Genomic DNA, 27,832 nt, shown 5'->3' on the forward strand with positions numbered 1-27,832 from the left:
AGTCAAATAATGTTTTATAAACGTTATTTTGTTTTCGAGCTCATGTTCAAATTTTCATTGGATGGATGCAGTGAAGGAAGACATGCACATAGTTGGTGTGACAGAGATGGATGCAGATGGTCCGCTTTGGCGACCCCTAAAGGCAGCATGAGAAATTTTTCAGTTAAAAAATAAATAAATAAAAAATAATTGAGGAACAAGAAAGAGCAAACACCAAAATGGCATTAATTTAAAAAGCTGTGATATTGTGACATAATCTTGATTCATTAGCATCATTTCTAATAAGTGTTTGCAATTTGTCTGCACATGGGGAAAAAAACCTTGCAAAAAAGACACCATTCAAAAAAAAAGACATTTATTTTGTGGCCATAGTGTCATGTAGCATCTTCACTTTCAAATATAAATGTATCCACTCATTAAATATCCAAAATAAATTTATTAAAATTTTGAAATACATTCATATACAGCATGGGTGTACCCAGTGATATATCAATGCTGATCAGGTGTTTAACAGCAGAATGCATTTTATGTATAATGATAAACACATGTGAGGCCTTATTTTAGCATTAGAAACAGTGTCAGTTGAAGTGAGCGTACTGAAGCCTTTTAATGCTCTGCACAGCATGAATCAGTCAGTACTGAGAGTCAGTGCAGCCGACAGCAGGTCTGTTCTCTCGCTCGCAGCTTCATCGATCATCGCTTATACTTCATGACGGCTTCAGCTGGAATGAGAAAGAATATCATTAGAGCTTAACACACTAACGATCAGCTACTACAGCTTTCTATAAATGATTACATATGTATATTAAAGCTGTAGCAGGGAGGCCAGATTGCTTGAGGCACTTTGCTTTTGCACTGTTACGAGCTACATTTAGAGGATAAGCATGCCAACTAAGGGCTTAAAATATTACCTAAAAACGTACCAACACCATATCTGAATGTGCTAAACAAGGCCAAAAATACATACTGTAACTGTGATAACACAAGATGCTTTTTTTCTCTCTGCCTCTTCTCGGACAGACAGAAACAGCTACAGACAGCATGTGTCTTGCTGCTGCACACTATATCTTAAGTAAATACATGTCAAGGTTCCTTCATTGAAACCAAATATAACCCTAGTTAAAAAAGTAGATGGGAGTGTGCTGTGTGAAATATAAATAAAAACAGATTCAAATGATTTGGAAATATCAACTTAAACACATATTTTATTCACAGTAGAACACAATAGATAATGAATCTTTAAACTGAGCAGTATGTGGTTTAGCATACTGGATGGGAGCATGTGTTGCACTAAAACAGGGGTGGGGGAAGTCCAGGCCTCAAGGGTGGTCAGGTGTGTTGACCAGGGTGATATCTAAAGCCTGCAGGACACTGGCCATTTAGGCCTGGAGTTCCCCCACCCCTGCTCTAAAACCTGTATGTATTTTCAGCATTAATGCTGCCTTTCTAGATGCGCAAGCTACCAATTCCATGGACACTGATGTGCCTCCATACCAACAGAGATGCAAGCTTTTGAACGGAGACCCTTCACCTTCAGAGTAAAGGTTGCACTACTGTAATGGAACTGGTTGAAGCAGTAAAGCTGGAATTTTTTGAAAGTGAAAGTTCTCCATTTCCAGTTTGTGTTGCACTTTAAGTTTCACTGCAGCTCAGCCAGTAGTTAGCAACACTTATCAAACAAAATGTCATCCCTGCAAGTCCATGTGCTAGCAACCAGAACAATCATGAAGAGATTTTTAGTGCAGATCCTTCATTGTGAGTGTGTCACCTAGCAACTACTCGCCAATCAGGGAGGGGATACACATTTTTCCCTAGTGACCATTGGTTGGCCAATCGGTCTCTAGGCCTGGGTGAGTGATGCCTTAAAAAACTAAGGTCCAGAGAAGGTGGCAATGTTCCTGAAGTATAAAATTTTTTTTCTTCACAAAGTACAACTTTTGTGTGGACACGGTCGCCCCTGCTAAGACAGTACGGTGTTATCCTAATAACAAACCATGGGTAACACAGGAAGTCAAAGCTGTCCTCAACATGAAGAAGAAGGCTTTCAGGAGCAAAGTGAAGGAGGAGATGAAGGCAGCACAGCGGGAGGTGAAACGCTGCCTGAGGGAAGCAAAGGACACCTACAGGAGGAAGGTGGAGCAGAAGTTGGAGAGGAACAATATGAGGGAGGTCTGGAATGGTGTGAAAACCATCACAGGCCACAACACCAAGAAAAGCACAGTGGGGGGGACTGTGGAGAAGGCAAACGAACTCAACAACTTCTTCAACAGGTTTGACCAGCCCACAACCCCCCCACCCTCACCTTCACTACAGAGTCCAATCCCCACTCTCCTACCTCCCTCGCTTCCCCCCCTTCCTGACACCATGACACCCCCCTCCTCCAATCCCTCTCTCAGCAGCAAGACATCTCCCCCCCTCCCCTCTTCCCAAACATCTCCCAGTGTCACAGTGGATCAGGTCAGGAGACAACTGAGGAAGCTTCGCCCCAGAAAGGCAGCAGGCCCAGACAAGGTGTGTCCTAGGATGCTAAAGGCGTGTGCTGCTGAACTTGGGGAGCCGCTACAATGACACAGCCATCATGGGGTGTATCTGGGATGATCAGGAAGAGGAGTACAGAAGTCTGGTGAGGAACTTTGTCGCATGGAGTCACACAAACCACCTGCAACTCAACACCTCAAAGACTAAGGAACTGGTTGTGGACTTCGGGAGGTCCAGAGAAGGTCCACTGCCGGTTCAGATAGAGGGGGAGGAGGTGGAGGTGGTCAACAAGTACAAGTACCTCGGGCTGTGGGTGGACAATAAACTGGACTGGTCATGCAACACAGAGCACCTGTATAAAAAAGCCCAAAGCCGACTGTACTTCCTCAGGAGGCTGAGGTCTTTTAACATCTGCAGGAAGCTCCTGAGGATGTTTTACCAGTCGGTGGTTGCTGGAGTACTTTTCTATGCTGTGGTGTGCTGGGGGAGCAGCACAGCAAAGAAGGACTCATCCAGGCTGGAGAAACTGATCAGGAGGGCTAGCTCTGTGGTCGGCATGAAGCTGGACACTCTGGTGACAGTGGCAGAGAAAAGGACATTAAAGAAACTGATGGACATTATGGACAATGCCAGGCATCCTCTGCACACGGCCATAAACAATCAGAAGAGTCTGTTCAGTGACAGGTTGCTTCTCCCAAAGACAAGAACTAACAGACTTAAAAACTCCTTTGTCCCACACGCCATCAGACTGTTTAACTCCTCTCTGGAGGGGAGAGGGAGGAGAAACAGGAAACAGGAGGACAAAGGAGGGGGGAACAACTAAGCTGTAGTGCCTCTTCACCTCACTGTGCAATACCTTTTGTGCAATACTTTTGTAAATAGTCAACAGTGCAATAGACTCAATACTTGAAATATGCAATTCACTTGTATTTTTATTTTTATTCCTATTTATTCTATTTATCCCCTTCGTATATTTTATTTATATTGTCTCTGTATTTATATATATGTGTGTGTGTATAACTCTGTAACTTCTGTCGCTGCTGTGCTTTTTTGGAAATCGAATTTCCCAGAGGAACCCACCCGAGGGATTAATAAAGTTCTATCTAATCTAATCTAATCTAAAAGGAAAAAGGCAAAATTGCATTTTTGTGCGCAGCAGTGAGAAAACCATAAAGCGCGACCAGTATCATGACTGGACCTAAAGATAATGGTCATGCAATATAGGTTTTCAGCCACACTGGCCCTCGAGGCCTGGAGTTGTCCACCCCTGCCTTATATGGACTGGAAACAATCCCAATGATGGATTAAATCAGCGGTGTGCAATTCCAGGCCTCGAGGGCCAGTGTCCTGCAGGTTTTAGATGTGTCCTTGAACCAACACAGCTGATTTTAAATGGCTAAATTAGCTCCTCAAAATGTCCTGAAGTTCTCCAGAGGCCTGGTAATGAACTAATCATGTGATTCAGGTGTGTTGACCCAAGGTGAGATCTAAAACCTGCAGGACTCCGGCCCTCGAGGCCTGGAGTTGCCCACCCCTGGATTAAATGGTCAGTAATGGATTAAATAGACAATAAATAGTATTTTAAACTATTTACTGTCATCACTCTCCATCAGATGTTTGTTTTACAGCATTACACAACTTTTTCAAGTTATTTAATCCCCCTCGCCCAACTTTTTTTTAAATGTGCTCCTGCCATTAAATTCAAAATGAGCAAAACCCAACACATTTTCCCAGTTTCAACATCATAGATAAGAGATAAGATTTTAAATTTGTGCAAAATATGTCATTCTGCTTTTACTGATAATTTCCACAGTGTCCAAACGTTTCTGTAAAATGGGGTGATGGTTATGGGTTGTGCCTGTGGAGGATTAAATAGTGGCCATGTACGGTATTTAGTTAATGGAGTTCAAGTTTTCCTTTGAATACAAAGAAAAATAATATGGAAAATTGGGCACCAGCATATTTAAAGCACACTGAAGTCTTGCTTACTGGTATAATCCTGGGGTGACATGGGTCTGGACAAAACCTTCCTGAGCGCTTCCAGCCACTCCCTCTGGTCCCTCTCCTGCTCGCACATGAAGACGAACTGTCGCTCGGGCGTTTCCACCATCAATCCGCACTTCCACTTGTTTCCCCGGGCGTTCAGCGGGACACACTCCCTAACCGAGTAACCTTTGCACTCTGTGCCGATAAAAATGGCCCCTAGCTCCTCTGCATCCTACAACAAGAAAAAGCACGTGACTCACATACTTCATAGGTGTACAGTGTGGGGTTAGAGTGAGATGGAAAAAAGAGGTAGTGTCCTCACCAGATGGCCTTTGAAGTAGAGCAACTTCCTGTTTTGAGAGTCTAAAATGAACCACCTCCTTTTGAATGACTCTGTTTGCTGCGTACAAAATAAAATAAAAAGCATTTGATTTCAAAAATAAAATGTGCATTTGAAAAATGTGCTCATCAGACTTCATTTCCTCAAAACCTCCTATCGCACAAACTGATTCTTAAAAAAGAAAAAAGATTCGAGCTGCACGCACATGTGAGTCAGAGTCTAAAAGAGGAACAGAAACACATTCAGATGTACTGATCACACATAATGTAGTCACAAACAAGTTTGCTGGTGAGTGTGAGTAAAAATCAAAGTAGAAGAGAAATAATATAGGCGTGCAAATGACGCTCGAGTGACTTCAGTGAGCTCACCATAGGCCCCGTCTTTTCCATGTAACCCTCTTTGAGGTAGTTTCTTGTTATCATTGGTAACAGCTGATGAAGACACAAGACAGTAAACATGTCAAATACTAAAATATACAAGCTAAAAACTGACATACAGCTGGCTTAAAATGAAATAGTTTGACACTTACTTCTTCATCGCTTCCTGTCGGGTAGGCCGTCTTCAAGTACGCATAGCGAGCGGCTCGAATCGCGTTGTACCATGTGACTATTTCCTGAAGTAAAGCAAAAACAAAAACTTTGAGATTCTATTAGAACCTCAAAACAAGTATATGAGACCTACCAGGTGTTAATATTGATGCTATAGACGATCATGTCGACTGACTTCAGAACGCTCATGATAAACGTAGAGGTTCCTGGTGTGATCCCCGTCTTGGTAGGTGATCTGCAGTCCGTTAGGATGGCCGATCTTCTCTGGCTGAAAGGTGGCGTTCAGGTCCTTGATGGATATTACAGCTTTGGGGCCTTTAGACTCCTGTAACAAATACACAAGGGCAGTTCAGATTTGGAGGCTTTGTGCTGCTGTTTTTACACTTGTCTGAGCCATGCTGGCTGCAAGTGGTGATTACCACAGGCGCATAAAAAGTGAAGGATCCCTGGTTGAAGCCCAGAGGGAGGCATAACAGGAAGGCATCCAGTTTATACAGCTGTTGTTGCTGGAAAAACTGGCTCAATGTCACTTAGATCGAAACTGCTCAGCATCAGTTGGAGCACAGACATTCATGATGCCCAGAGGATGAATCCAAATTACTTTAGTGATCTTCTCACTTTTCCTCTAGTTCTTTTTTAACTTTCTTTTACGTTTATGAGAGCTATAGTGAAACGAATTGCATTAAAACTCTTCTGAAACTCTACGCCTTAACCGGACACGCTCCTCTCTAGAAATGTAACAGCATGTCGCCATTATCACAGCTGCTCAGGTTTATCTGTGGCGTTGACCAGTTGAATAGGCTTATGTCATAGGCTCCACATGGATTCAATGCAGATGCAAATAATATAGATAAGGCCCCGTAATGTGTAAGGGACACTTCATGCGTGCAACTTCTTATTATTGCTGCCGTTATCTTGTTGTGAGCCATCCAAGTTTATGAATTTCAGATGGAAACATCCATCATATATCGAAGTGAAATTAGTCAAATAAATCCTAAGATAAGACTATTGCTTCCACAGTGTGTCTTTTATCCCATTTCCCTCCTTTCACCTCAGCTGGCCATGGCAGATGGCTGATTATGGTAATAACCTGATAATCTGATAAGCATCTGTGGACGAGTACCAAAAATCTCCTTGTTTGACCTTTAGCGGTAAAACTAAAACCAAATTAGCTGAATTTCCTCCAGTAAATGGTGACCGTTGCCTTTATAGTTGCTGGTGTATGTGAAGCTATAGGAAACTGATTGACTGATTCTAAGGTGGCTTTTCTGCTTACAATAGATCTTTGAAGAAACATTTGAAGCTGTGTGTGCAAAAGATAAACAAAGAGCTTAGATACAAGATCTAATTTCTTCAACACAAGCAATGATTATGCCATAATAACTACACATCTTGCAGTATTTAAGGGTCATCGCTCTTGGTGATTCATGTTCTAGCGGGTGGTGTAACTGTGTCAAAGCTGCAGGGAACTCACATCTTCTTTGTTGTAGTAGCTCAGGGTGAATTCTCTCTCCGACAGCACGAACTTTCTCTTCAGAAACTGTGTGTTGTCTTTGCCTTTCTTCAACAGTATTCCTTCATAGAACCCTAGTATGAATCCAAGAGAGTCACAGGGGAATAAGAAAAAAGGTTTCACTTAAAATGAAAACCTTCTGGTTGCTCAAAGAGACAGTGGCTAGATTTCACTTCCTGGATGGTTCATTGTGCAAAGAACGGGTTTTTCTGGCACAGTTCTGCATGCAAAGAACAGGTTTTCCTTTACCCCGATACTGACAAGAATGTGAGCCCCAAAGAGTTCATAAGTAAATCGTTAAAAAAGTCACCTGTGGTGTATGGAAGCGGTGGATACTTGGTCTCTCCTGTGAACTCCTTCCTCTCGTATTTAGCACGGATCCACTGCTCCCTGAGGATACTGTGGATCAAAGTGAAAATATAAAAGCATTCACTGTTCAATAGCAATGTGTTCTTACAAAAACCTGAATCATTGAAGCTTGATTTAGCAGCAGAAATTCATCTATATTTCTCTTCTACAGCCAGAAGCTCTCACTTCTCTACTTTGTGGCTCTGCCTTGTCAGCAGTCTGGTATTACACATAAAGGATTCTGCCATGGCGACAGAGGCTGGTAAATATCATCATCCTGGAAAAGACCTACTTGCAGTCTTCCCGCTGGGGTCGATAGTAGTACGGTGGAACAGCTTTCTCATATTGAGCCTGGGCCCTGGCATTGCCATTGGATTCCATGAACTTCCACCCCCCAGAATAAACACACACACACACATTAGGATTACACACAGACACAGTCTGATACAGCACAAATAGAGGTGGGTGACTGATAAAACAGTGATCACCTCTACTAGTTTGTCCTCCCAGAAGTCCAGCCTGATAGATTTGACATGGCTGGACAGGCTGCGGTGGATCCCGGAGCAGTTCAGACACACAAAAATCCCCAACTTGTAGGAGGCCCAGTCCGGTTCTGGGAGAGGTGAGAAGAAGAGACATGACTCAGATAAATACTTCTTCCCGCCACTCTATTAGGAGGTTAAGAACATATAAAAAATCTAATCAATCATTTAAGATTTCCACTGAAATCTGTAAATGTTTAGTTCACAATTAGGCCTCATCTATGCCCGGGAAAGTGACTTTTGAGTTTTTAAGTATTAAGTTTTCAAGTTCAAAAACAGGAAACCCTTTTCAGCCCCTCAATGTCAGCCCATCACCAAGCTTTAGCCGTGACGGACATGCTTCAGGGTGCACGCGTTCACGCAGAGCAACAGTCTTTTCAAGCCTCATAAATAACATTAACAAACCGGTTAAACTGCATGAAAATAAATCAAATCTGAACATCTCGAGGCCTCTGAGTAGTACCCGCACATCAAATTCCGATCCGCGCCTCACTTTATTTCGATAACAAACGTACCAACGTTTATATATTTGCTTACCGGGCTCGCCGCAGTCAGCGCACCGGCTGTTGTCTGACTGTTTCACCAGTTCCAGTAAAATCTTTTTGTTCCGCTCACGGTTTGCCATTTCTCTGCACAGTCAGGCTCATACACTGATGGATCCCGCGGTTGAACTTGAGCGTGGCGGTCACATGGTGCGACAAACAACAAAAGGCGACTAAGAAAAAAAATTTAAAAAGAAAGAAAAAGTGGAACTTGCGACAGAAGAGTTTTGGATGCCTCAGCGCGAAGCGGACCTCCACCCTCCTCCCTCTGGAGCGCGTCCAGCTGCGAGCTTGTCACAGAGGGTGCTTCCTTTGATTTTTTTTTTATTTATTTTTTTTAAAACAATGCACCTTTGTGCACAGAGCACCCCTGCTGCTCTCTGTGATGAAGGTAAAGAGGAAACTAACCACAAACCGGTCTGCCCGCCGCGCAGATGCGAGCGCGCTGCCAATTTACACGGAAGCCTGTTAAATTTAGCAGATTTATGACACCATTAGGCTTGTTTGGATGATAAACGTTTATTGCTGTGTAAGGAAATCCCCACTGTGGTGAAGAAAGTGTCCATATTTAAAGCATTAAACACAGCAAAATGACTGAAGATGTCACAGTAAGCTTTGGATCAAGAGCTGCACGTCTTTATTAACTGTATGAACCAAAAAAATAATAAAAGAAATAAATCAGTGACAATTTACACAAATACAGAAGCAAGATTTATTTTACATGTTAATCTCTTACATGTGGTGTAAAGCATGGAGCCCGTGAAGTTTTTTTTTTTTTTTTCTTCATTCCTTTAATTGTAAGTTATTGTGCAGAAAGATGTGCTGGCTGCAGACATCTGAAGCTGCCAGACATGCATGTGCACTTCAATTCAGTAACTTACAAATTATATTTTGCACACACCCACACACGAGGGACCCCAGGGGCTTAGTAAGAAGAAGAAGAAAATTTTTTTTACTTCATAAAAACAGCACTTTGCAAAATAAAAACCACCGATACGCATCCCTATAGAGCACTACTGTACAAAAATATAAAGATGACAAAATTGTAAAATTTTAGTTTTTAGAGCACCAAAAGATGACACAAGTGAGGTTAGTTAGTTGTCCGTCCTTTAGCTCAGATTAAATCTTTACTATTCAGTCGCCTCTATGTTGGTACCAATGTGGAAGCGGTCCTCTGTGCTCACACGCCTCTGACCGTGTGCTCTGTCACCATCTCAGAGGATGACACACACTTATTTAGATCTGTACACCAGTCCTTCTGAGAGCCAGAGAGTACTTATTGAAGGCCTGTGTGTGACTGTGGAGTCCAGTCTGGTCGTCTTTGTTGTTTTAGGGGAAATCTTCAGCGAGCAGCTGTAGAGTCCTTTTTTCGAGACCCAAGTGGATCGCGTCGAGGTAGTGCAGAAACCTGGAGGAGGCAGAAAATAAACAGCTCAGCATTATCTGTGGACTCATATAAATGAATTGCATTAATGCACCACGTTTTATTTTATTTATTTGTAGCCTCATATTCAAATGTGACAAAATGAAACCTCACTACCACCGCCGTCATCTTTACCACATCCTGCCAACGGTTCAAATCCAAACCCGCCACCGCTGACCGGCTGAAGGAGCAGCAATTCTGTCCTCACCTTCGCTTAACTTTGCCTTGCTCCTTAAGCTTCTCGGATCTGCAGATGCAGCGCATGATTGGTAAATAGTCCAGAGCAGCTGGTGGACTGTTGCCAAGTGTACCAAACACTCCTTTCAGCATCAGACTCTCCATCACTTCTCTCCTCCGCTCGACCAACCTGGAAAGCAACACCGGACATCAACGTCAGCTAAAACCATTGAAACTACTTTTACACGTTTGTTGGGCAACGTGGCATTTTCTCGGGGTCCAAACTCACTGTGGCTCTGAGGGCCCGTCCTGTGTGAAGCTGAAACATTCACGATGAGCAGCCACGGGGAGGCTGAGCTCTGCTGTAGCCTCTTTGGCCAGCTCCCCTTCCAGCTGTCGTGTTCTCTCCAAAGCCTCCTCTGCTGATACCCGGAACTTGCGGAAGCTCAGAGCCTCGACCGCCGCCTGGATCTCCAGGCCAGTTGCTGTCATCGAGCTCCCTCTTTCAGCCTCCACACTTGACTCGTCTGTCATCCCATCTTTTATGACCACACTTACAGATGACAGACCTCTGTGACTGTCAGCCCTGTCGAGCAACGAGTCCATGTAGGACATGCTGTCTAAGAAGTCTGCTATTGATTCCAGACACTGTGACACTGGGAGGCTTTTTAAGCACTCCTCAGGAGTCAGCGGCTTCCTTTTAGCCCTTTCTGAAGCTTTGACTTTCTCTTTGGCCTGAGGAGCGTTCTGAGGCTTACAGAGAGAAAGAAATATATCTTCTGAGTCTGAGTCAGAGTTAGCTCCAGCTTGGTCAGGTAGATGGTGTCTCCTCTTGTTCTTCCTCATCCTGTTAGACATTTTGACTGGACTGTTGCTGTCTGAGCAATCAGCTGACTCTGTCGATAGCAGCGTGGATGACGGTTGCTCTTTCGGACTGGCAGAAGGCTGGTCTTGCGATACAGAAGCGCACTGCTCTGGGTTGCGGGTAGAGGTAGTCAGATGTGTGAGCGGCAGAGGTAAAAGGAGCTCCATGTTCGAGTAGAGCAAGTCGACTCCACGTCGTTTGCAGTCCGTCAGCAGCTCCCAACAACTGGGCTCCTCCACCAGACTGTGGCTCTGCAGAAACAACACACACTCAGTCATACTGGACACGCTTAACTCCAGCTCAGCTCAAAGTGCTGTGCGAGTCCTGCAGAACTATAACAGCATTTGAACTTTCAAAACAACAAACTGTGTCTACTTTTTCCTCCTGTTAAAGCCAGACATTATTCAAAGTGTGGGGCCATATAAGCGTCCAATACTACTCTTCAAAATAAAATTTTCACCCCTTTAAACACAGCACATCATTCTCCTTATTGTCACGATTGATGATTTCCTGCGTGAAATCATCAATCGTGGAGGTGATACGAGGAGCTGGTGATGTGTGACCCAAATGTAAACAAAGGACTTCAAGCGTTGCAAGGTGCTCTCACTTTCGGCACTCCATATGAGAGGAGCAGCAAACAGGGGATGGAAATTATTGATGTGGTTATGTGGTAGCTGGTTACAAGGCACAACATGTGAGGTAGAAATATATTTTTGTTTTATTACGTGAAAATACTGTGCATCTCCTGGAGGGTTTTAAGGTTATGTTACTTAGGAAGTGTGTCATCACTGAGAGCAGCTTATTGGAAAAGAAGGATGAAGGATTTTTATTTACTGACACTTTTAACTGCAGCGTCTAACAGGAAGCATCGATACGACAGTCCGCGTTTCTTCCTATATCGTCCACTCCTTGATTTCACAAAAACATTTTTCCCTACTGGAATCAGAGATTCCTTTGGTGTAATTTAATGTTAGATCACAGAACGATGTCCAACCTACTACTAGTTAATTCATGTTTCTGTTTGTCACTGCAGCCAAATTACCTGTATGAGATTTTAATAATATTGACTAAGTCCACACTACAGATCAGGGGTGTCAAACTGATTTGAGTAAGATTAAAGTTTGAAACTGCCCTTTCTGTCAGTGTACAGAGGTTTAACTACACATTTAATCCCTGAGTAATCGGCATTTCAACAGAAAGAAATCTGTCACTGCGACTCTTTGGGCTTAAATTTTAAGAAGTAAATGTGTAAACTTATAGAAATCTATTATCTCATTACTTTAATGCAGGATGAATGGCCACAGGAGCTCTTTATCAGCAGGAAAAGCTACAAAATGCGTGTAATAAAATTAAAAGTCTGACATTTCTGTTCTGCTTCACACTTTAGTTACAAACTAATGTGCACAGTTAATGTGCTTTTATTTGATAGTGTATTTCCATACATCTAAAATTAACTTGAAAGAATGAGCAGCCTGAAGGTACGGTGAGTAAACTTTCGGTGCCCCTGCAGTGACAGGAATTGTTGCCTGAGTACCAGAGCCACGATCCATTAATAGACGTGACTGCCTGTTATGCACTCTGCGTGGTAAATAAACAATTTACCTTGAGCAGCTCCAAAACATCTGTCTCTTGTCCATTATTGAGCAGGCCCAGCTTGCTCTCAGTGCAGCCAGTGTCACAGGGAGGCAGGGTGGATTTGTCTGCTGCCTCTTCAGCTTCTGGCTTTACTTCAGTTTCTAATAAAATGAGAGAGAAAACACTTTTAGAGCGAGTCACAGCTACAGAAAATTATTTTATTATGCAAAAACAGAAGGTATTAAAAGCTCAAACTCTCCCTGATCATCTTCTTACCATTTTTGCCCGTCGGCACTAAAGGCCTTGCCCCGTGGCGGCCGCCTGCACTGCGAGTCCAGAACTGCAGCTGCAGCAAACTCTGCCTGATGTCGCAGCCGTTGAGTCTGAGCAGAGACCGGATGTCCGCGGGGTCCGTCCTCATGTCCTCAGCCAAACACAGCAGCTGCAGGTAACTGCTCACGTTCAACTGTAGCAGGAAAAAAACCAAACAAACAAAAAAACCAAACATGAATGCTGGGCTGAATGACTCCATCAGAGCCGACACAATCAAGCCGAACAACCCTCCACTCACCAGAGATGGGGCCTTGAAATGTATCTCCTCAAAGGTTCCATCAAACATGCTGCTGAAAGCCGGATCTACAAAAACAAACATCATTTAAACTCAATATGCAAACAGTAGATAAACACACCGTTAGCACAGGCCACACTGAAAGACTAACCGCTGGTCGTGAGGACGACTGGCCTCTTAGTCGTCGTCATGAACGTCTTGATAGCAGCTAGAAATCCAGAGTCCTCGTCAAATATAACATCCACTTCTTCAAACAGGATGAGCGACGTTGCCGTCTTCTTGCTCTGTTCTTCGCTGCCCTTCTCTTTGGGAGCTGGTGGTGATTTCACAGGAAGGACAGCCTCATTTGCTTTCCCAACTTTCTTGGAAGCAGCTGGAAGAAGAAATGAAAGAATAAAGTCCCCAATTAAAACCCTTCATGCAGGTTTTATCATCAAAGAAGATTAAAATGTACCCATCTGCTTACCTTTTGTAGTGTTTTGTGGCTCCTTGGTGCTGGACGCTGCTGTTTTAAAGAATTTAGCTAAAGAAACTGGAGTCAGGCTTCCTTTTTTAACACCTCTGGGCGACTGTGGTTTCCTGGGGGAGGAAACCACCCTGCGAGGGGAGTTCAGCTTTCCTGAAAGACAAAGTATTCACATCATTTATGTTAATGAGAGTGTGGGGAGTGAGTTGGAGGGTGGGGTGGGCTGCTTTTAACTATGTAAAGCACTTTGTGCTACATTTTTTGTATGAAAAGTGCTTTATAAATAAAGATTGATTGATTGATTGATTGAATCAGAGAGTCATCTTGTAATATTCTCATGCAGATTGTGCAGAATGTAAAATTTAAAAAAGAGAGAGTGATATTTTCACATACTTGGAGAAGATCCAGGCCTGAGCGAGCCGGTGCTGCTGCTCGTGCCATAGCTGTTGAAGTATGTGGGTTTGTGGGCATTGACCCCCTGACTATCCACCTGATGTGACTGAGTGGCTTCTTTCAGCTGGGACAGAATAAGACGACCACTTCGCTGCGATGAAGCATTCACCTCAAACACCTGAAGAGACAATTTAGGAACTTAAGTTATCCAGGTATCCATTGAGCAAACGCATCGCATCAGAGTCACGTGACACGTCTGTACCTTGAAGCCCAGCTCCTGGGCACAAGCATACACTGCAGCAGTCTTTCCTACTCCAGTGGGTCCTGTGATCAGCACTGTGTTACACAACATGTCCTCTCCATCCTGGGAGTCGTCCTCTCCACCGTCCCAGTCTGAGTCTGGGGATTTTAAAAAAAATCCCCAGAGTTAAAAGAGCTAAAAGTAGTAGTTAAGATTTTTATTGTTGTTCTTATCGCTCACCATAGCTGCCGTCCTCTTTTTTCTTCTCCTTCTGCTTTTTTCTTTCTTCTCTGTCAGCACGGAGTTTCCATTCCTTCAGCCAGCTAGCCGAAAAAGAATATATACAGTCAGTATTTGATCTCCATACAGTGCAGATTTTTTTTTTTTTTTAAATGAGAGGCACAGCATTATAAAAACGAGTCATCTACATCTGCATTTCCTCACCTGTGCAGCCTCCTCACTGAGGCGGTGTTGCCTATGATGTCACTGGAGTGTTGTGGTAGATATTTGTCAGTCCAGAGCACGTCCTCCTTCACCACATCTGTAGGAAAAAACAAAACAAAGAATACACCAGACTGAGTTTCAGATTTTAATCTGAGGATTTATATTTGCAATTACTGTTTTTCTTTTTTTGGCCAGTTGGGGGCAGCAGAGAACAGGCTGTAAAACAAACTTCATCTCAAAAGCAGATAAATACTGATATATACTGAGAAGAACTACAGACTCCTTTAAGGTAACAGCAGTGATTCAGAACACACACAGAAAAGCTACCACACCTTTTTTCCCAGTGTCCTCTCCTGAAAGCAAGTCCTCTACTATGCACACGCTGTCATCGTCAGGTGGGATGGGAACAGGATGGAGTGGAGGCTTGGTTTTCTCTGTCGCCTCGTCCTCCTCTCCTCGCCTGGATCTCTGAGATCGTCTTGTACGGCCTCCACGCTTCGTCGGCTCTGCTGTGGAGACGTTCTCCTCTGAATGGTTGGATCGCCGCTTTTTAGCCACCTTTGCCGTATTTTCTCCTTCACTCGTTCTTTTCCTTTTCCCTCCCGCTGGTTCAGCTGCATCTCTGGTCACAGCCTCTTCTTCTGAGAAAGGAAAATTCAGTATTTGTTCAGGATAATTCAAGACAAGCACATTTGTCCCATTTTCACTCAAACAAGGCGAACATTAATTACAGTCAAAAGGACTAAACAGACTGTCATTAAACCCTAAAACACACAGCTACTGCAGTTTAACACGTGTCCTTGCACTTATCTGCTTATAGACACTGACCTGAGTGTGTAAACTGCTTCTGATGGTCAGCGCGTTTCTTCAGGAAGCGAGCGATGAACATCTGTGCAGGGAACTGAGGGTTGCTGGTGCTGAACTCCTCAACTAGAAGCTGACGAACACTTTCAGAGATCTCAGGTCTCCAGCCTGAACCCTGCAACCAAAACAAGTCCACTCTTTATTTATCCCAGTACAATACAGCCAAAAGGGGGTTTTAAGCTTGCATTTTCATATAAACTCATCCTTTTTTAAAAATATAACATTGTTATTATACATGTGCCTTTAGATGGGAGGGATTAAAGCTGGATATTAAGTGATGGGTGTTGAGGATCAGGTTATTAAAACAGTGTACCCTTTTACAAAAGCTCCGACAGGCTGGTGCAGTCTTCACACAAAGCGAGCTGCTGACTGCTGGCAGAGGTTTGGATGTTTGCCTCCAAAGCTCTTTTAGCTGACAAAGTAATGAGGACTCGGGCCATGGCAGACTCCAGAGAGAGCAATCTGTTGGTATGCACAGAAATTAGGCTTTGCCTTAAAACTCCAACGTGATATTCGACTACTGAATATGAATCTGCTTACCGTTTGGTGGTTGCCTGGTGTGTGTCACTAGCTGAAAGGAGGAACAGGAGGCAGAGTACGCCTCCTTCGTGGCAGCAGTCTTGGCCATCTGTTTTTTAAAGGACTCGGGCAAACCGCTCTTCAGGAACTCTCTGCGCGCCCTGAAATGCTCATCATCCTGCGAGTTCTCCGAGCCCTCGCGGCTGCTGTCATCAAAGATGGAGATCACGGCTGACACCTTGCAAGCAGTCTTGTCTTGGCTGTGTGAGCCCACTCTGGAGCCTTAAACAAAGGAAACACATATCTGTTAGAAGATATTACAAAATAAATCAATAAATCACAGTTTTAGCTAAGAGGAAACTATAAAAACTACCCGAAGAGGCTTTGCCAGGTGGGGCGGCTTTGCCCAAAACATCATTCAGACTGCGTAAAGGCTTCTGGGTTTTCATCTTTTCAGGTTCTTTGAGAGGAGAGGCAGTCTGGTCATCAACGCAGATGACAGAATCCTGACAAACACAAACAAACAAAAACACAGAGAGCCTTTTTTATGGTGTTGTATTTTAAGTTTTACTCCAGAAAGACTCATGAGGGCGACAGCGAGGTAATATTTAGGCCTGATGCATTAAGACTGATAACTGTTCAGATTTTTAAACTCAAATTTTAAAAACATCTGGGTCAGTGGTGACTAATGACTGAGGATTTGTTTCAGGTGGAAAGTTATGGCATAGGTTTGAAATAATGACCCCTCTGAAACCTCTACCACAGTGAAATGTGTCTTGAATGAAGAACTGACGATCCATCCCCACCTTTATCTGCACTAGAGCACTCAATTAATAATAATAATAATAATAATGGATTGGATTTATATAGCGCTTTTCAAGGCACCCAAAGCGCTTTACAATACCACTATTCATTCACTCTCACATTCATACACTGGTGGAGGCAAGCTACAGTTGTAGCCACAGCTGCCCTGGGGCAGACTGACAGAAGCGAGGCTGCCATATCGCGCCATCGGCCCCTCTGGCCAACACCAGTAGGCAAGTAGGGTAAAGTGTCTTGCCCAGGGACACAACGACCAGGACAGAGAGCCCAGGGATCGAACCGGCGACCTTCCGGTTACAGATGCGATTCCCAACCCCCTGAGCCACGGTCGCCCAATTATGCACTATACTGTATGTAAATGTTTAAATTTTACATTTATGCTGTCAAAATATCTTCCATTGTTCCTGTCAGTGACAATAAAGATGATCTTAAAGTAACTTGCAATCGACATCAAAACCTCACATGTAAATGTTCTCCGAGTAATGTCTTATAATGTCATAAGACCCTTAAGGACAAACTGAGTAAACATCCACAACATGACTGAGAAATAAATGTGTAGTTTAGTGTGTATTAACACACGTGTGTATTAGTTACGTTCGATTTTGTAGTCTCAGTAATCTGAGACCAGTCTGCCTTAGTTCTTGTTTACACAGTCACGCAACACCACTCACTCATAGCCTCATCTTAACACACACTTCATCTTCCTCGCTTGCCACTGACTCTACCTCATTTTCACAGTAGCTCCTCTTGATGGAAGTTCGCGATGATCGCCTCAGAGAGCTCTTCTCCAAAGTTTTTTTATTCTGCTGAATCACTTTGGCTTTTTGCACCAACCTCTTGGCCTGTTCTCTCTTCTTAGACTCACTCGATGTCTGAATAGGATGAATTAGAACAAGTGTTTAATTATCTTCACACCACAATTATGATGGTTTAGTATTTTTTCCCAAGGTCACAAAATAAAAAAATGCCATGCTTACTTTAGTAGGCAAAGACGCATTTATGCCTTCAGCCTTTGATGTGGAAAGATTTTTACTGGATCGCGTAAATTTCATCCTAAAAAAAAAAAAAAAAGAAGAAAAAAAACATTACACGTTTTCATTTTTATGTTAAAAATGGGTAAGATCAGGAGGCAGATTAAAGAAAAAGCATGCGTCACCTGATTGGACTCTCTTTATTGTCAGGCGGGCACATCAGCTCCGATTGAAAGACGCCATATTTGGACGTGCGGGTCTTTGGGGTGGACATCTTTATGGGGCTGTCCTCAGGATGAGGTAAAGCAGTAACATCAGTGTCCTTTGACTCTGTTTGAGTTTGTCTCCTGGTTTTTCTGAGAGGACTTGTTGGGGTGGTTTCAGGTGTTTTCTGCACTACGGCCTCCCGTCTGGATCTTCTGAGAGCTGGCACGGACGGAGATGTGGTGATGGGAGACTCTGGCCTTTTCTCCTCGACCTCAACAGTCATGTTTGGCGTTTCTTCCTCAGCAGCAGCAGGAGACGCACTCACAGTCTCCTCTCCCTCTTTAGCTTTCTTTCCCCCCTTTTTTGCTGGTTTCTTCTTAGTGGCTTTCTTTCCTTGAGAGGGTTGAGATGTTTCCTCAACAGTCAGCAGATTTTCAGTTTCAGCTTCAGCAGCTTTATCAGCAGCATCCAAACTTTGCTCTCCTGGTTGCTTCTGCTTGCTTTGGCTCTTGACAGGCTTGGATTTGGAGCCGTCTGCAGTGGGCTGCTTAAAAGCGGCCATGAACTGCTTCCTCTCGACTTCACTGCACTTAGGAGTGGATTCGCTCTCGAGCACTGCCAGCTCTAGATCCTCCTCCTGGAGAACCACGTTGGATTTCCGTTTGGTAGTCAGAGAAGGAAGCTGCTGTCCAGCCTCTGCGAGAGAAGGTGAGAATCTCTCTGCAGGACTACGCGCGCCTTTTCTCCGGTTGAAGATGGAAGCCAACTTTCCCACTGCTTTGCTTGGTTCTTGTTTTGGTGAGACGTGCACTTGAGCCTGGATGGTGACAGTTCGGGGTGAAACCTGAAATGATGGCGACTCCTTAGGAACCATGTTTTCTTCAGATTTGGAAATATCCAGCTCACCCAAGTTTGTTTCCTTTGTCTCAATTTTTATTTTACGGTCATCATCTTTTACTTCTTCATCTTCTCTGTCCTCTTCAGCCTCATCCTGATTCTGACTCCGCACAAAATCCTCAAAGGAGATTCTTACTGTGCTGCTGTTCAACTGAGAAGACTCATCAACATTGACCTCCGTGCTTACATCACGGAGAGAGTTCTCAGTTTCTGCTTCTTTCTCCTCTGGCTCTGACTGCTTTGCCTCTTGTTGCTGCCTCTTCCTGGTATTTTGTGGTGTGGTTTTAACCTGTTTTGCTTCATACTTTGATGGTACAATCGGAGACAACTCAATAGTGTTTAGTGCTGTTTTAAGTTCAACACATTTAGAACCATCTTCCTGATCATCATCTTTCTCAGCCTGCTCATCCGTGATAATCTTAGTGGCATTCCTCTCTGATGTTTCTGCAGGAATGCAGCTCTCAGCACTAACCTGGGCCAGTAGAGCTGCTGTATCGCTGCCAAGGACTCCAAAACTTTTAACTGCATCTACAGCCTGGTCTTTGCTTTCATGGGATTCTTGTACAGTCACGCAACTTGACTCCTCGGTGGAACTGACACCTTCAGCCCCCACAAGTTTCCTTGCAGCTTTGCTGGTTTTTCGACCCCGTTTCTGAGACAGCTGTTTCACCGTCTCCGAATTGTTGTGTTTTTCTGCAAAATGAGGCCTCCCTGCTTCTTTAGTTTGCTCTGGTGAGCTGGTTTTCACTTTACAGGATGGAGCCCTCTTGCTAAAGTAGTTCATGATGTTGTTGGAACGTGGAGGAGAGAAGGGTTTCTCCACAGGCTTAGGCACAGGAGAGAAATAGTTGGTGATTGTTTTGACAACAGGACTGCCACCATCTTTGCGAGATTTCTTGCAAGGCTGCAAAAGAAAGACAAATTTAATCAAAGATAAAAATGCAAGGCAGTTAAAAATAGTTGGTGCATTTGATGCGCTGCTCAAATCAGTGTCATAGCACACCTGGCTGTCAAAGTCCTCAATGACAGAAGGCATAGCCACAACACCAGCCATTTTCCGACGAGACCTAAAGCAGAAAGAAATAAAACACTGTTACACAAAACTCTGCAGAAGAACAGATCAGCAAAGGCACATCAGAGATTCAGGTGAAAGTTTAACTACTTTCCTTTTCCCAGAGACCCAGCCATCCTGTCACCTGACATTTTCTAATTTTCCCTCATACTGATTCCTGCCAAGGAGCCGTCTCTCCTCCTCTGTGACTTTACTATTTTTAGAGAAAATAATAACTACAAGCTACAGGTGGGACTCACCAGACACTCCATAATATGATATTATCACAATACTTTTTGATGTTTTTATTTTATTTTTGCCGAGTATTTCATTAACATATATTGAGATCTTTGAACCTTTTGTTAACTGCAAATGATGACCTCAAAGTTAAACTTTGTAAATATCCAATATTTACAATAACCAACAGTAAGTCAGTGTTTATAAATTAGATGTAACTATTTGCAAACCTTAAACGAGTAATGGCAGGCAGTCAAAGTCAGACTGACTGCAAAAAGGTTGCCTCCTACTAGGCAACCTGTGCAATCCAAATTGGTCGTGAGTGGGCAATCTTTAGTCACCGCAAGTTGCAATCAGTCGCTGAATGTGAAAAATTCACTACAATCACCAGGCAGCGAGTCTGGTGGCAAGAAAAAAAAAGGACCCGGAAAAATAACAATGGGGAAAGAAAGGGGGGGAAATGAAAATCAACAATTAAAATAAAGCTATGTGCAGGTTATTTGTACTTTATATGATGCATCTGCATTCAGGTATGTTCTGGATGATTTAGCAGTTTTCCTTTTATTTTGTTGCGCGGATTACGAGCGTTTATTATGTTTTGACATTGTGATAAAAGCATGTGGTATTTACATTCAGAAATATTAATAATTACTTTAACACTAAGTGTATTTACAAGTGATAACACAAAGCCTTTCCTTTTCTTTAAAGTAGTGTTCTGTCAGCGCTTTTTGTCAATGTCACGACAGCCAAGTAGAAGTTTTGCTAAAGCACTGTCAGTATGAAAAGGCTGATAAACACTAGGCTCACGTGTCTGTTACTTATGGTGTTCGCGAACAACAACTAAGCTGTAAAATGATATTATTCATGACATGGCGCCCAGGAACTTCCAGTTTTGTGCGACACAAGAGAGAGAAACTACGTAAACAAAGGAAACACTCACCGATGAAGCCGAACCGGAACTTGCTGCAAAGGTTTGTCATTCACGTCTACGACTGACTGAACAAACAACTAAACATAAAATCATCGCGTGAGTCTGTTTGGTGCCAAAAGAAATATGTTACTGTAAAACAACAAGCTAGCTGTCTTCGCTAGATGCTAGTCTAAAAGCTTCCCACAGATCCCAGAAGTGCTCCAAACATTTACCAGCGTGTCAGACAAGTATATAAGAAGGCAAAGTGCTAAAAGGTTACACGGATATTTTCCGAACTGCTCCGAAACCGAACCAAAGGTTCGTATTTCTTCACATACTGCGGCTGTTTCAATAGCGCGCCAGTTCGGTTGTGAATCAAGAGCGCGAAATATACACGACCTTTGGCATAGCGTCAGTCCACCAATCACAGGGAAGAAAACGCCTCCGTCATCAGCTGTCCTAGTCCGCCCATAACAAAGATGGCGTGTGGCGTCGCCTTCAACGGAGAGGTAAAATAACGACAGCTCCCTCTAGTGTGAGCATTTCACGTTTCACAAAATTATATCCCATCCATCCACGTAAAAGCTATTAAAATATAATTTTTTGTGTAAATTACACTTATTGGGAGAAAAAGCTAAAGCTAGTTGTTAAAAAATGGTTCCAAAATATTTAAAATACAAAATAGATCAAGGAGCTGTTTTTATTTATTTTTTTTACATTTTATCCCAACTTCTTGATAATCATATTTCATGACAAACAATTACAATTCATTTTATAATTGTGTCTTTTATATTGTTACACCATTTTTTTCATCACATCAATATGTTAAAGATGAAGAATAATAAATGTTTTTTCCCCAAAAACATATCAGCAACCCTGTTACTGAAGCTCATTTAACCTGGATAAGGAAGAGCAAAACAATTCTATGACCTGAAAAGAATGATTGAGTCAGGAACCAGTTTACTTTGGTATATTTTGTGCTTATCCAGTCTTTTGAGACCCGACTGAGCGTCACTCTAACCTGTTACCCATACAACCAAAAGAAGGCAAATTAACTTCAAAGTTTCCTACCTTTATTTATATAACTATATTCACCCAGACTTTCACAGCCTACTGTTCCACTGTCAGTAAGTTTTTCCAAGAAAACACTAATATTAGCACAGATTTAAAACCCTGTCACTAAAGAGAATAAACAAAAATTACAAACCTAGAAGTTGATCCTGTTTTCCTGGACTTTTTCAGTGGAAGAACCATTTCAATACTCATCCAAGTGACTTCTTCACTCTCAGCTGACTGCAGGTTTCCCCAACCTTTTAAACAGTACATTTGCATAATAGGTGAAACTAACAATGTCTAACAATGGGCAGTTTCATGATTGTACCATTGATTGACCATGAGTACCATTCAGAGAGTTGGGGAGTGGACGCAATCACAGCATTGTAAGTTGGAGATAGAGGTACACTTAAGGGGCCTAGGTATCTTTTCCCTTTCATGTAAATGACCTGTGTTACTCTCCGTCCCTCTGTTCCTCCCTCTCCAGGACGTCCACATCCTTCACATTAAAGAAATGGCAACTGGCCTGTTAGTGTACATAGACTGGGGAAGTATAAATATATATCTGGATCTCTTCTACAGCATGTTTTTTGTCCTGTCTTCCTTCTCTCACCCCAACTGGTCGCAGCAGACAGACGCCCCTCCCTGAGCCTGGATCTGACGGAGGTTTCTTCCTGTTAAAAGGGAGGTTTTTTTTCCACCACTGTCGCCAGTTCTTGCCAGTAGGGGTCATATGATTTTTGGGGTTTCTCTGTATGTATTATTGTAAGGTCTGCCTTAAAATAAAAAGCGCTTTGAGGCGACTGCTCTTGTGATTTGGTGCTGTATAAATACAATTTTTTAAAAAAAAAAGGATTTTTGAAGGGCCTATATTATATTATATTCAATCTTTTCCTTCTTAGTCACTTAAAGTATGTTTATAAAACTGTTTATTGTTATTTATTTATTTTTACAATTTCTGCTTCCCTCCTGGCCAGATCTTTCTTTAAAAAAAGACATTTTTTATGTCAATGACACTTTTTACCCGGATAAATAAAGGATATGTAAAAGTCTCTGCTAAAAACTGCAAGCAGACCTTGTGCAGCAAAGAAGCGCCAGGCCATCATACTACCACCACCACGTTTGACTTCCAAAAAATGAACCTTTTTTCCTCATCAGTTCATAGACTATTAGTTTATATATAATATATATAATTTCAATTTAATATTATTTTATTTAATATATTTCTTGGGGAATGATACGAACCTTTGTGTTCTTTTTGCTCTCCCATGGACGCCATTTTTCACAGTCTTTTTCTTATTGTTGAATCATGAACTTGGATATTGACTGAGGTGAGTGAGGCCTGCGGTTCTTTAAATGTTGTTCTGGTTCTCTTATGACATCTTTTATGCTCCAAATCTTCTCCATTTGTCTTTCCAGACTGAGAGATGTCAATGGCTTTATTTCTCAGCTGTTTCCTTAGACTGTGTTATTATGTGGTGCTGTTTGAGAGCTTTTAGCCTACTTCACTTTATCAGACAGTTTCTCTTCCTTTTGGTGATTTCATGATTCAGCAAGTCTGGCAGTAATAAGGCCTGGGTGTGGTTAGTGAAACTGAACTAAGCTCTCACTTTGTCGCACAGGACCAGGTAGGATTGGACAACTTTCTTACCTTAATAAATTAAATAATCACTGTTGTATTTAATCAGGTTACTTTAGTCTAATATCAACATTTATTTTACCATCTGAAACATTTAACAAATATGGAAAAAAACAAAAACAAAAACCAAGAAATCAGGAAGGGACAAATACTTCTTCGCAGCACTGTTTGCCTGAAGTGATTTTAAAAAGAATATCACCACATTTCTAAAGTAAATATTTGGTATTTCTCCTTTAAGAAAACAGCTTGTAGATGATCAAAACTGGTTCTTTGAGTTCTGCCTTTCCTGTTCTTTGTTTCACTTTAGTTAAACAATGGCTGATGAGCGTGCTGTTCCCAGCTCTGGTAAATATTATTCTGTTCATGAAACCTGTATATAGAAATGGAATATAAGACTGTTTTGATTTATTTGTTAACATAACAAGGAAGCACATTTTTAATCAGACTCAGTTGTTACTGGCCGTGTCTTTGCATACAGGGAAGTGACTTTCAGTGTCGCATGTCTGATTGTGCTTAGATTCCACAGTGTTCAGTAGAGTACTCAGTGCTTAACAGAGATATCATTTACAGATTATTCTGTGTGTATAAAACATCATTTTATTTCACACCTCTGTCATCTTGGCTTTTAAACTGATGGACAACAAGCTAAGCAAACATACCACTGCTATCTACTCACATTGTTTTCACAGTTTTATTTACTAGTACTTGCAGTTACACAAACGTGTCCATAAATTCTGTATGAAGACACTTTTATAGTTTTACAGTTTGTAAACAGTGCTGCATCTGTGTTGCAGGGCCCAGTCACGACTCTCCAGAGTTGAGGATCGTGCTGATAGGTGGCAGAGAATTAACAGGAGAGCCCAGTAATAAGAGTCTGAGCGGTAACATCATACTGGGTCAAAATGTTTTTGACACCAGCAGAAGAACTGCCCATAGTGTCGCGGGGCAGCAGGAGGTTCATGGCAGACGGGTCACTGTGGTGGATACTCCAGGCTGGTGGTGGCACTATCCACTAGAAAACACCCCAAAGCTGGATCAGATAGAAATCCAGAACAGCGTCCATCTGTGTCCCCCAGGACCTCACGCCTTTCTTCTGGTCTTTCATGATAGTATGTATTTGCCTCAGATCTTCATATCATCTTTAAAAGAGCACCTGAAACTCTTCCACAAGGATGTGCTGAATCACACCATCGTACTGTTCACTGCTGAAGATGCATGGGATGAAAAAAATGTAGAAACTACAATCAGTGAGTGGTCAGAAATGCAGTGGATTCTTGAGCAATGTGGAAACAGAAAACATGTCCTCTGTGTGAGTAACAGGGAGGACAGCAGTCAAGTTGAAAAGCTTTTTGAGAAAATCGAGGCAATGGTCGCTACGAATGGAGGCCGTCACTATCCCATTGATCGTGCTCATGGAAACGCTCTGAGGGAGGAAATGAAAGCAATAAGTGACAGAGCATCAAAGAGGTTTGGTGAGGTGCAGACACACAGAAGGAAACTCAGAGCACTAATTGAAGGTACGGCCTCACATTTTACAAAATACCCACCATGATAGAAAGAAGAGGATAAATTTGAAATAAATGGGTGAATCCAGATGTTTGTGATCAAACACAGAATCACAGAGTTTTGTAAAACAATTTCTTAAACATAAATAATGCTAATAAAGCTCCAAAGTAAAATGTCAAAGAAAATATTTGTACTTATACTAAGTCAAGATCTTACAAAGATATTTTAATGTGCTAAACGCAGTGATCACATGACGAATATAAAATTGTGCTGTAACTATAAACTGTAGATGAACTACAACCATTTGCCTTGTAGATGTCATGTCTCACAGCCAAATATGGCTTTCGCAGTAAGAGGAGCTCTCTTGATAAACTATGTGGCCCACATCATTATCTAACCATCAAATGTAATTTGATGCATGAAACTACATTCCTGATTAGTTTACCTTCCAATTCTGCAGGTGGTAAAACCCCACCAGCACATTTAAGACTAGTGATGGTTGGTGCTCAGTGGTCAGCTAAGAGCTCGGCTGGAAACACCATTCTGAGGAAAAAGGCTTTTGCTGTTCATCACAGAAGAACAACGATGTCCTGTGAAATTAATCACGGCATTCTGGGAGAAAGGACACTCGCAGTGGTGGATTCTCCTGGCTGGTTCTACAACCACACCCTTCAGGACACCTCTGAGACAGATAAACATGAAATAGAGAACAGTGTGTACATGTGCACTCCAGGACCCCACGCAGTGCTCCTCGTGGTCGGCCTGGCAGCTGCATTTAATACATCCTATCATAGAGCAGTCCAGGAGCACATGAGTCTGTTTAGGGATGATGTCTGGAAGCACACCATTGTTCTGTTCACTAAAGGTGATTGGCTGGGAGTGAAGACTGTGGAAGAACGTATAGAGAGTGAGGAAGGTCTGCAGTGGCTGATGAAGCAGTGTGGGAACAGGTACCACGTCCTGGACAACATGAAGGATAATGATGAGATGCAGGTACAAGATCTCCTGGAGAAGATTGAAGAGATGTGGGCAGGAAATGAAAACTCACATTATGAAGTTGATCCGGATCGTGAAGCACAGCTGGAGGCCAGAAAAGAGGCAGAAGGAAAATTAGCTAGAAGGATCAGAAAGACCACTGAAAGACAATCAAGAATACTGGGAAAGTTATTTGAAGGTAATCAAGAAATCATCAAATAATTATGGCATTATTTTAGTCACTCTTTCAGTTTAAACTTTACTTTTTTACAGGAGAGAGGCTGACAATCACTGACCTGAGGATTGTACTGCTTGGCAGAGAGGAATCTGGGAAGAGTATGGCAGGAAACAACATCCTTTTTGAAGAGACATTTGAGAGAGTTTGGGTGAAGAAGGTAACCAAATATAATGCCCGAGGTTCACGTGTAATTTATCAGGTGTCATGATCATTAAATAATGTTCGGATCTTTGTTTCTATGCAGGAATTCGAGGACCAGAGAAGAACAGAAAAGTGTGTAAAGCATGAAGGAAATTTAGGTGGAATAAATGTTGCAGTCGTTGAGACTCCAGGCTGGCCTGCAGACACGACGGCTCCTGTCTGGCTAAAAGAAGAAGTTCTCCGCAGCGTCTCCATGTGCGCTCCAGGCCCTCATGTTTTTCTCTTGGTTGTTCCCATTTCCAAAGCATTCACAGAGGAAGACCACAAAGCACTGGTTGAGCTGTTGATGCCCTTTGGAGAGAGAGTGTGGAGACATTGCATGGTGTTGTTCACCTGGGGAGACTGGCTGAATGACAGACTCATTGAGGAGCACATTGCAGGAGAGGGGAAAAGCCTCCAGTGGCTGGTGGAAAAGTGTGGGTACAGATACCATGTCCTCAACTGCCATAGTTTGGGTTATCCTTTTCCTGTCAAACTGCTCTTCCAAAAAATAATTGATTTGATTACACGGAACAAGGAACAATGCTTCACTGCTGAAAGCAAACAAGGGAAAAAACAGCCTGTGCTGACAGAAGAAGAGTGGAACAGGAGGGAGCAAGAGCTGATAGACCGAATGTTGACAGCTGTTGTAAATGAACCAGAAGAACCAAAACAACCATTTGTGAAGCGAGGAGCCAGCTTGGATGGAGTTTTCATTCCAAGCAGTGAGTTGATATTAATTAGAGAAAACTCTGAATTTGTTTTATATTTTTACTTGTGGGTATGATATCAAATAGCATTCAATTTCTGTTTCAGTGTGCGGAGACGTTCCCTCCGAGTTTGGGAACATGTCAGAACTTTGGAATCAAAGAGCACGTGCCAAAGTGTCTGAATGGCTGAAGACCAGAGCTGGAAACTCTGATGTCACCTCGGGGATTGGCAGCATGAGCGCCTCAGCCAGTCATGTGGATGAAAGTCCTCTGCCTGATGAAAATGATTAACCAGCAATTCCCACAACGGACAAGATAGTTATTCATTAGAAGAAAAACTCTATAAAAACTCAAATGCAGGAACTTGCTAAGCAAACTAAAAAAACTGGATTGAAACAGAGGTACTAAGATCCTGATTTTTTTAAAAATAGGTTATTTTTTTATGTAATAAGCTATGCAACCTTCAGTTGGTTTTAATATAGTTAGCAGATTCTCGTTGTCAAAACGGCTGATGCCACCCTAGCCCAAACCTTATATTTGCCCCTGGTTCTACATTAAATGGTTCAACGTTAAGAATTCAATAAAGATTTTATGTTTGACTGTT

At 42.5% G+C, this 27,832-nt stretch overlaps 3 protein-coding genes across 5 annotated transcripts; 1 reads left to right on the plus strand and 2 right to left on the minus strand.

Moving 5' to 3' along the window:
* Window positions 1–416: 416 nt before the first annotated feature.
* Window positions 417–8,743, minus strand: adap2 (ArfGAP with dual PH domains 2). 2 transcript variants are annotated; one of them, XM_026165206.1, is made up of 11 exons: window positions 8,293–8,743; window positions 7,702–7,826; window positions 7,506–7,597; window positions 7,176–7,264; window positions 6,827–6,939; window positions 5,528–5,677; window positions 5,334–5,417; window positions 5,173–5,235; window positions 4,787–4,864; window positions 4,468–4,696; window positions 417–722 (listed from the first exon to the last, which is right to left on the minus strand). In XM_026165206.1, the coding sequence occupies exons 1-11, from the start codon at window positions 8,378–8,380 to the stop codon at window positions 694–696; spliced, it is 1,140 nt and encodes a 379-aa protein (XP_026020991.1). In that variant the 5' UTR covers window positions 8,381–8,743; the 3' UTR covers window positions 417–693. The 2 variants fall into 2 exon arrangements, with proteins under 2 accessions (XP_026020991.1, XP_026020993.1); XM_026165208.1 differs by lacking the exon at window positions 8,293–8,743 and adding an exon at window positions 8,161–8,222.
* Window positions 8,744–9,233: 490 nt separating this feature from the next.
* Window positions 9,234–21,342, minus strand: atad5a (ATPase family AAA domain containing 5a). 2 transcript variants are annotated; one of them, XM_026165205.1, is made up of 22 exons: window positions 20,958–21,342; window positions 19,733–19,796; window positions 17,811–19,633; window positions 17,632–17,707; window positions 17,380–17,526; window positions 16,206–16,338; window positions 15,854–16,114; window positions 15,627–15,775; window positions 15,278–15,428; window positions 14,782–15,087; window positions 14,450–14,546; window positions 14,246–14,328; window positions 14,027–14,163; window positions 13,765–13,942; window positions 13,372–13,524; window positions 13,057–13,278; window positions 12,909–12,973; window positions 12,614–12,803; window positions 12,365–12,498; window positions 10,187–11,013; window positions 9,929–10,087; window positions 9,234–9,705 (listed from the first exon to the last, which is right to left on the minus strand). In XM_026165205.1, the coding sequence occupies exons 2-22, from the start codon at window positions 19,781–19,783 to the stop codon at window positions 9,627–9,629; spliced, it is 5,421 nt and encodes a 1,806-aa protein (XP_026020990.1). In that variant the 5' UTR covers window positions 19,784–19,796; window positions 20,958–21,342; the 3' UTR covers window positions 9,234–9,626. The 2 variants fall into 2 exon arrangements, with proteins under 2 accessions (XP_026020990.1, XP_026020989.1); XM_026165204.1 differs by having other exon boundaries at window positions 14,782–15,090; window positions 20,958–21,341.
* Window positions 21,343–23,562: 2,220 nt separating this feature from the next.
* Window positions 23,563–27,832, plus strand: LOC113020905 (GTPase IMAP family member 8-like). The gene is made up of 7 exons (XM_026165209.1): window positions 23,563–23,608; window positions 23,927–23,964; window positions 24,414–25,136; window positions 25,586–26,299; window positions 26,374–26,495; window positions 26,583–27,243; window positions 27,335–27,832. Exons 2-7 carry the CDS (start codon window positions 23,934–23,936, stop codon window positions 27,517–27,519), a joined length of 2,436 nt encoding a protein of 811 aa, XP_026020994.1. The 5' UTR covers window positions 23,563–23,608; window positions 23,927–23,933; the 3' UTR covers window positions 27,520–27,832.

Source organism: Astatotilapia calliptera, chromosome 4, assembly GCF_900246225.1.
Source record: "Astatotilapia calliptera chromosome 4, fAstCal1.2, whole genome shotgun sequence".
Lineage (NCBI taxonomy): Eukaryota > Metazoa > Chordata > Actinopteri > Cichliformes > Cichlidae > Astatotilapia > Astatotilapia calliptera.

Bases quoted from the DNA above. Each gene is read 5' to 3' on its own strand.
- adap2 (XM_026165206.1), bottom strand. From the start codon at position 8,380: ATGGCAAACCGTGAGCGGAACAAAAAGATTTTACTGGAACTGGTGAAA. The intron at 5,418-5,527 runs GTCAGTCGACAT...GCTTTACTTCAG, and splicing joins TTTATCATGAGCGTTCTGAA to GAAATAGTCACATGGTACAA. The intron at 4,697-4,786 runs GTGAGGACACTA...TTCTTGTTGTAG, and splicing joins TCTACTTCAAAGGCCATCTG to GATGCAGAGGAGCTAGGGGC.
- atad5a (XM_026165204.1), bottom strand. From the start codon at position 19,783: ATGGCTGGTGTTGTGGCTATGCCTTCTGTCATTGAGGACTTTGACAGC. The intron at 14,547-14,781 runs GTGTGGTAGCTT...TTTTTCCTACAG, and splicing joins AGAGGACACTGGGAAAAAAG to ATGTGGTGAAGGAGGACGTG. The intron at 14,329-14,449 runs GTGAGGAAATGC...TTTTTCGGCTAG, and splicing joins TCAGTGAGGAGGCTGCACAG to CTGGCTGAAGGAATGGAAAC.
- LOC113020905 (XM_026165209.1), top strand. From the start codon at position 23,934: ATGGCTGATGAGCGTGCTGTTCCCAGCTCTG. The intron at 23,965-24,413 runs GTAAATATTATT...TCTGTGTTGCAG, and splicing joins GCGTGCTGTTCCCAGCTCTG to GGCCCAGTCACGACTCTCCA. The intron at 26,496-26,582 runs GTAACCAAATAT...GTTTCTATGCAG, and splicing joins AGAGAGTTTGGGTGAAGAAG to GAATTCGAGGACCAGAGAAG.